This window comes from Trypanosoma equiperdum (assembly GCF_001457755.1).
Source record: "Trypanosoma equiperdum strain OVI genome assembly, contig: ctg_314, whole genome shotgun sequence".
In the NCBI taxonomy this organism is placed as follows: Eukaryota; Euglenozoa; class Kinetoplastea; order Trypanosomatida; family Trypanosomatidae; genus Trypanosoma; species Trypanosoma equiperdum.
Window position 1 is genome coordinate 1 of NW_027124215.1, and position 9,033 is coordinate 9,033.

At 45.6% G+C, this 9,033-nt stretch overlaps 1 protein-coding gene across 1 annotated transcript; it reads right to left on the reverse strand.

Moving 5' to 3' along the window:
* Positions 1-3,927: 3,927 nt before the first annotated feature.
* TEOVI_000121300 (uncharacterized protein) lies at positions 3,928-6,771 on the reverse strand (the record flags this gene model as incomplete). Its single annotated transcript, XM_067224487.1, has 1 exon — positions 3,928-6,771. One exon carries the CDS (start codon positions 6,769-6,771, stop codon positions 3,928-3,930), a length of 2,844 nt encoding a protein of 947 aa, XP_067080588.1.
* Between the last annotated feature and the right edge of the window lie 2,262 nt (positions 6,772-9,033).

Consider the following 9,033-nt stretch of genomic DNA (forward strand, 5'->3'; position numbering starts at 1 on the left):
TAATAGGATCATATATCTTTGCTGAAATCTTGTTACTGTATAACATGTTGTATATATTTACATTAATCTGTGCTGCTGATGCTGTTGTGTGGAAGAGTAATGGCAGTAGAAGTAATTTAAGCATTCTTCCGCCTTTGCTGCCTATCTTATTCGTTGGGAACCTTTTGTTTTCTATCTTTTTTTAATTTTTTTGTGAGGGATGAGTGGTAGAGTTAGTAGTGTAGACGATAGAAAGAAGAAAAAGAGCGCTTGTAAAATTAGTGATGTGTCCGCGTTGTTTTGTTGTGCAATTGGGGATTGCTCATTACTGTTATCTTATTTTGTTATTTGTAGTGGTTTCTTGTTTTGTTGCGTGTTAATTGAGTAAATCTGTTTTTTTTTTTTAAAACGGCGTCAAGCGTGATGCTATATTTGCTCTGTGTTGTTATGAAATTTATGCCGACTCATGGCCTCAGACGTTTTTGGATACTTTGTGTACCGTCTGTGTCTGGTCATATTTTTCGATTTCTTGTTTTTTTTTTTATCCGACTGTACATTTTACCTTTCTCCTGTTATATTATCATATATCTTTTTCCATCACGAATATTATGTTGGTAATATAGTATGCGCTACGATGGGGCGCGCCCAAAGACTTGTGTGATGTGTCTGTTTACGTCCATGTCTGTAGCTGTTTATTTGTGGGAGTTTAATTTGTTTTTCACCTGGTAAGACGCCCTTTCGTGTGCAAAATAGGGGACACTTAGTGACGAACCTCTTCTATTTGGTATTATTGGTAATACCTCATCAAATAATTGCATTGCATTGCGTTATTCCTGGTTCTGTAGTTGGTCAGACATGTGGCAATGAGTTGCCCCATCACATGTATCGTGATTTATGAGTATCACATATACATCATCTTAGGTAAAAATACCGCTCATACAGGACCATACATCGATATATGGGGAGGGAGTTTCTTTATGTTGAAGGTCACGACGATATTAATAAAACATTACCTCATACGTTGCACGTGAGGTGGCACCAACTCCTCCCACAGAAGTTGTCATGTTGCTATTCCGCCTTGAAGTTTAAAGTTCAGTGCATGTAGAATCGGGAAACAAATAGTGACAGCTTCCAGTTCTCAGCATACATTCGGCACCGCTCGTAGATGGAGGGGGCGGGTGGCACAGTACTCACGTTTTGTCGTTTTATCGTCTATTTTTTTATTTTAGTCTGTTTTTTTTTCTTTTCTCTGAGCCGTGCTTTTTTGCGAACAAAAAAAGGGGGAAACCTGCGTGCAGGGGTGATCAATAAGCTCAAATAAATCCCAGCACTTGCCATTATATCATGAGTCAACGCTAAAATGAATACGAATGCAAACTAATGAAAGCGAGTGGGGATGAAAAAGACGTTTGATGAGCCGTGCGTGATCTGAAATCCATCAGAGTTGCCAATTTTATTTTTATTTTTTTACTTTTATTTTCCAACACTTACACCGCCAGGGCGTCCACAACCCTTTCCTTTCATTTGCATCTGTCTTATAACCGTTTCTTCCTCTTCCTCTTTCTCTCCCTCTTCTCACGTTACACTGCTACTCGCTTTACTAATCCGCTCCTATTCTGGATGCCTCTCCATTGTAAAAGGGGATCCCATTAATTCTGCAGGTTATAATATCAACAATGTTTCTCCATGAATAATCTTATGTTTTTGCGATATGAAACTTCTTAACTCCACGGAGTAACTTCGACTTAATAACGCAACAACTGCATCTTCTTTCTATTCCTTCATGCAGCCTTTTGTGTGAAAATAGGGAAGACACAACAAACTGAGGAAGAAAGGCAACAACAGTGTGACAAATAGAGAGTTTCAGAGGAGGGGAAAAGAAAAAGAATTCATCACAGAGTGAAGTGTGAGCCCAATACGAATACAAACACACATGCAGTGGGGAAGGGGGGGGGGAAGAGAAAATATGTACAATCACATGATATTACCAGAGTGTATTTTCTTATTATTATTATTATTCTTCTCTTTACTTGGCCGTTTATCCGCTAGTCACGAAGTAACAGGAACGTCCCACCTGTGTCCCTCTTTTCCCCCGTCAGTACATCTTTTTTCTTACTTTCTTTTTATGCCCTAACCAAACCTGTTGACAAAACTGGATAAAAAAAAAAGAAAAGTTGAAAGGCGTGACCGTGAACAATAGAGAAGTAAAGGAAAAAATGAAAATTAAACCCACAAAAAGAAAATAAAGTAAAATACGACAACAAACAACTAAGCATGGACGGTAGTAACACCATGGGAAGGGAGCGTTGGAGGACCTCAGTGGTGGTAGTAATACTCAGCTGAGTCCCAGAATATGCTTACGCCTGCGTGCCCGGGTATGTGCACCCAACACTAAAGTATAAGGAAGGAAAACGAAGAAAAAGAAAAAAAATCGAAAAGGCGCAGTGTTGTGGAAACAAAAACAAAAAAAGAAAAGGAACGCATTTGCACACGTGAATATCCGCGCATATGCACGTATGCACCACGCGAACCCCACTACGCACGACATTATGGATGAATGGGAAATGTTGTAAGTGCCAACATATATATATATATATATATATTTGTGAAACAAGAAAATCAGGAGATAAACTTCCTTCCCTCTTTTCTCACTCAATTCCATCCATTCACCCCCTTTCACTTCACTTGTGTCGGTTCATCAACATGACGTTCACTACAATATGGCGCACTGTATGCCACATGAACGCAGAAAGCGAAAAAAGAAAACAGCAGGCAAAAGAACATTGACAAGTAGCCCGTCCCTCCCCATTTTGTCTCTTTTCTCCTTACATTTCTTTTCCTGCACGTATTCTCCCTTCTCCCACCCCGCTCTTGCGGTAATTGCGTTATTGCTGCAACACCCTTTCTGAACTCTACTGCACCCTTCCTCCCATAGAAAGCAAAATGATGTGCTTATATATTTATTTGTGTGTCTAATTGTTTACATGATTTGGAAGGTGACAGCGTGTGTGTGTGTTTGTCTGTGTGTGCTTATCTTGGGGGTGAGGGAAAATAGATGAGAAAAAAATTCACAACACCTCAAACAAACTTGTGGCCTCGTCAACCTTCCCGCAAAACTCCTTCGACTCCTTTTCTTGTTTCCCTCTGATTTTCCACCTGTCGTTTTCACGGTGAGAAGAGGGAGGGAGGCGTGCACTTTACTCAATGTTAAGTTAAGTACAAGTGTTTTCACACCACCATCCATCCCCTCATCACCGATGCACATGCACAGACGTTGTAAAGTGGGCAGGTTAAAAGAGGAGAGTGGAGAGTCGTGACTGCCCAACAGAAGGGTGAAAGTAGTGGGAAGGGAATTGCCACGCCACCAGCAATAACAGTAACAATGACGAACAACAATGAGACAATAGAATAATGATGACGGTGGTGGAGGCAGATAGACTGCCGGTGGCCGTAAAGTTATCACAATCCGTTACGAAAACCATAGGGGGGAGGGTGGGTGGGGAATGAGAAGCTCCTCTTCAGCCGGAGCGTATACGCGATCCCCTCGCCAGCAGTTACATAGCACCAGTACATGTAAATACAAATGTATAAGCTGAGGTGTGCTTCTGTGCATGGCTATCAGTATACGAATCTTGCTGCTCATAATTCCAGCCCTTTTAAACATAGTGCACGCGGCTGCGATATGTAAATATGAATAAATAAATATATCTAAATGTGTACATCTGCCGTGACATTCCTCCGCTCCCTCGTTTCTTTACATCCCTAACTCACTTCATTCCTAAAATTTGGCAACAGTGCTGCTAACCACGCACGGCTTCACTACATTGCCCTCCCGCATTTCTTCATGCTTTGTTCATGTTCCTGCTACCCGTGCTGCAGCACTCGTTGACTGACCACACACATAAACCGCTATGGCCTCACCGGCTCAATTCAGTTGCTATCCTCGAGTCATCCCTCATGTTGCCGAAGGGCCTCACTGAGTGCATTCTCCAACTTGAGCAAAAGCGCGGTGCGAACTCTACGGATTTCAAGCCGCCGCCGTCTCCCCTCCGCACTGCGTTCCTTTTGCTCACGCAGCTGCATGCGGAGTCGCTCAATTTCCCCTTCACATATTGCCTCACGCTGTCGTTGTCGCTGTAGGTCTCGAATAAACTCAGTGCCGAGGTTATTCCCATCCATGCAACTGCGGTGGCAATGGGAACCTTCCAGTGCGAGCTTCAGTTGGTACTCCGTGATTTCCAGCTTTTGCCAGACGCTGCGCAGTTCCGCCTGTAGTTGGCGCACAAGCTGCTGAGCCTCGTTCTTGGCGTGCATTTCATTGTTAAGCCGCTCTTCCGCCTCGCTAACCGCGCATTGTTGCACCTCCAAACTTTGTTGCATGTCGTCTAAGCGTCGCTGCAGGAATACCATTTCCCCCAAACTGCTGGCGTTATGGCCGAGGTTAGACGCAGCTAAATTGCAAGGGCGAACGGTTGAATCATAAGGAGTTTCTGGTGACTCATTTCCGCTGCCGCTCGCCGATGTACAACGAGTGCCATCGTCAGAAGTAGCTCCCATCATGACGGACTCCAGATGTTGAATGCGCGTGTGAGCGGCGCGCAGCTGCTGTTCCAATGCCATTATTGTCATAATTTCCCCTGAGGCAATCGCTGTAGAGGCATCCTCATCGGTGTTGGCTATGTTGTGATTTAATCTCCTTGCAATGCTCCTTCGTGGCGAGGGGGGGCCGTCGTAAGCCTCGTACCTTTTCAAGCGTTGTTGAAGTTCATCCCGCTCTTTCCTCAGCTTGTTAACCTCATCCTGCGTTGCTGCTAGTTCATCCCGCATCAGCACGAGCTCTACCTCCCCCGGTTGGTTGCTGCATATGTCGCTTAGTTGCTCCTCCAGTTGGTGGACGCGCAGAAGTAGTTTTTCCCTGTCCCGGAATACACGAGTAGTCCCCAAGAGACTTACGCCACCGATGGAATTCACAACCTCTGTTGAGCAGCCAAGGCCGTCGCGTGCGGTACTTCCTTCGAGATGGGAACCTGGGCCAACCCGTGGGCTGTGACATAACGAGGAGGTCTTAAGCCGCTCAAAACGCTCACGCAGCGACCGTGGTCCCTGCTCAACTTGGTTAAACGATGACATGCAAGCCTTAAAGCTGAGTGTTGGTCTCGCAGGATCCGCTTTTAATGACCCTAACCCCCCAGCCGCTAAGGCCGCTTTTGCTCCGAAACGAGGAGCAGTCGGGCAGCTGTTCTGTAGCCGTCTATTCCGACTCACTTCCTTTCCCGAAGTGCGTGCGGCTCCGAATCGCCCGGCAGCCGCACCCCCTACTTTTTCCGCCAACTCCCCAGTTTCTCTAATACCACCCGCAACGCTGCCTCTTGGACTGTACAAACTTCCTGGGTTTAAACTTGTGCGATAGTGCCCTTTCGCCCCAGCCGCTGCTACGTCGGCAACGAGTGCATCAATCGCCCTTATTTCCTCCTGCGCGAGCTGAACATACTCCTCGTTCTCCTCCAGCTCGCGCAGCAGTGCCACTCTGTCGGTAACTGGTGTAATATCTGCAGCTCTTGACGCGTCTCTAAGTGTTTTCAACCTGCCAGCAGCCCGGCTTGCGTCAAGCATTGCCTTCACCCACTGATGAAGTGGTCCCAAAGTCGGGTGCACACGTGACACACGGAGGTGAGTCCACTGTCGCAAGAATTGTTCAAGCTCCTCTAAGGGCGAGCACCCATTTATCTGCGAATCACGCCCCGTCAATTCTGCAATGTTCAGGTATGCGGTCAGTGGCTCGCACCTTATGAGTTGCTGAGGGAGACTCGGCCATCCCCCACTTCCAAAACTTAGCCTCATGCGTCTAATTCGAGGGAACCCTAGTAATATCAACATAGCGTCCATAACAGCGGCCACCGCCGGTGGTGGTTGCCGAAATCTACGGATATCCGCCCACAGTGATTGGGGAACAGCAGAAAGGGCGGCATTTGCCAGAGTCAGCTGCAACCTGAACTCTATATACTCCTCCTCAGCAGCATGCAAGAACAGCAGCGCTTCCTCTTTTCCACTGGTGGTGTCATAATCTTCGGCAAATGTTGGTCTCGCTGTCATTTCATCGTTGTCAACACTTCCGGTAGCACCATCACCAACCGCAGCGGCGGAAACAGCAGTAGCGGAGAGAGAATTACTACCCTCACCTGTGGTATTCCTTTGACCAGAGCGGAAGGATTGCGTGAGCAGTTGCAGTTCCGTAATGCGAGAGAGGGATGTATCAACTCCGTAGCGCAGTTGCTCTCGCCGGCGGCGTAGCTCCTCCACGTCTTTCAGGGTGAGATTCTCCTCTCTCTTCTTTACAGCGACCCCCGGTTCTCCCTTTGGGTCATTTGCAATATCAGCGGTACTTGCACTAACGATGCTGTTATCGCTATTGTTGTTTCCGGCGTTGTCGTCCTTGACATTACCACATGTGCTATTCCTCTCTGGAGTCCAGTGATTTTGACCCCGACACGCCTGCTGTCGCTGCGAACGAGCTCTTGGGCTCGGTGTTCTGCAGGAGCGTGGCATTACATCCCTTGTCAACCTGCGTCGTGTTCCCATACAACTATTAGGGCTCCTAGTTCTGATTCCTACGCAACTGAAGGCTCTGCGGGCAGAGATGGGGCTACTTTTTGTATCTGGAGTTCTGCTACCACGAGTCCCAACACCACTGCGGCGACACGTATCAGGTCCATCCAGAATGTGAAACCCTCTTCGTCCGCTCCGACACCGCAAGCTCATTCCGTCACGCTGCTGAGCGCACCGCGTGCTCATTTGCTAATATGCTGCAACGCGAAAGAGAGGAAGTGTCTGTGCAGCGAGCGTGAACGTTCAGGGTAGCGCGACACAATACAGGGAATGCGACAGAGAAAATGAAATGATAAAAAGAAAAAAAAAGAGTAATATAAAATAGAGATTTGCTTGTAACAGCCGACGATGAAGTGGAAGAAGCGCCTAAGGACAACATAAAGTGGTCAACGTGTTAAAATGAACGCGCAAGCACAAGACTGTGCAAACGGAAGTGTGTTTTTCTCCGGAACACCAACTAATATGCAGCAAAAAAAAAACATTCAAAACGAACATATTGCTGCTACAATCATGACACACCTCAAACAAGACAGACAAAATCAAACAATAACTGCTGTTACTACCATCACTACTACCGGCATGACGATGTTGTACTCAAAAGGGATGAGGAGGAACCTACTCGCTCCGCCCCTGCTGTCTGACTTTACCCTTTATACCGTTACGTGCCTTCGATCCGTGCAAAACATTGGACTCGTTCCCTGGATTTTCCCTCCATTCCTTCCCTTATTTCCGTCTGGTCTTCCTTTCTTAGAGTTGATTTCAGATTTACCCCTGGTTACCCATTCGACCCTCCCCCTGTTTTCGTGTAGCCGCGACGCGTACCGTTGGCAGAAATCCCGCAACGTGAGGCTTCGCTTTTAGAAGCATTAACACATGGGTGTGGAGAAATTAAACACTACAACGGCAGTAACCAGAGTTGCTATTTATCATTATTATTGTACAGTTTCAAGTCATTGTAGGGACCTCTAACCGTGAGTCGTGTGAACAAAAGAGATGATCTGCGATTTGAAGGTTCAAAAAACGAAGTAAATGGAAGTAACAGAAAGAATTGGGATGGAAAGCCAAACAAACCACAGTACAGACCTCACGCAACCACCATGTGAAACAAAACACGGGATTTTGTCATGTTCACTTTGGTGTAACGCCGCTTTGTCTCTTTGCATAATCCAAATATTCCCCAGGTGTGGTTTGTGGCAGTCCACAATTCCCTTCAATCTTCGCACACATACAATAGTTTGAAGGAAAATCCCCCGACGCATTATTGTCTCCGCATGCATAACAACCCAAAACACGTAGTCCTAATATAATACAGCCTCATATGTAAAGGAGAGGCAGAACTATCATGGAACCTTTAGTATACACGTGTGACTTCGCCAATCCGTCCCAACGGAGCACATCAACATAGTTCATCGCATGAAGAGAGTCGCTGAACCACTCGGTTCCTTTCCATTTTCCTTTTCTTACTTTTGCACCTGAACTTACGACTTGTTTCCCAACTTGTGCTCGCACCATAATCTGAAAGGACAACACAGAACGTTATTGGAGGAAATACCATTTCAGTCCCACATGTTAACGACTTCCACATGTATTCAAACCACAGTTAGAGGGATGTTTTACTTGCCAATGCGTTGCACAGCGTCCCCAAGACGGCTGCTCTTTCTTCAAGTGAATACACCATAGGGCAGTGAGAAGAATCCTGAGGCGAAAAATAATAATAATAATAATAATCGAAGAAAACGATTACATATTCTCTTAAAATAAATTATCGAAAACCACATGCCGGAAGAAAACGACCCGATGGTGCGATGGGTGAAAGTGTTTAATGTAGATACACCATTATGTGTCAAAGAAAAAACACATGGCCAAACAACCGCAGCACCGACCAATCCCTACCATCCCCACGAAAAGAGGCACAAGAGAGTAACAAAAGCGCGCACACACACAAAAAAAAAAGAAGCGAAGGTGGCAGACGGACAAAAAAATAATAATAATAACAATCACGCATCACGAGATATTCCCACGCCCCCCCCCAAAAAAAACACATACACACACAAACGTGCCATGTAGTTCCGTCATTTTCTCAAATGATTATTCGCTCACCGGGAGAATAAAAAAAAACAAACAAACCGTGACAACGAAGTGCAGAGGCTGTCACTCTGCCAGCTAACTGGAACACTTGCAAGTGCATGCACGTATTAGGTTTTAAAGTAAAGAAGGGGAATAACAGAACAATAAACTGATACGACAGAGGAAGCAAAAATAACAAAAAGACACTCCAGCGGTTCTGCATCGTTCTGATCCCAGGGGGGGGGGTTTCACATAAACACTCAGAAAAAAAAATGGATGTTGTCTACAACGGTAATAAAATTGTTGACGAGAAAAAAAAAGGAAGACCGTGACTGACCCGGATATTAAGCCGATATATATATATATATATATATATATATA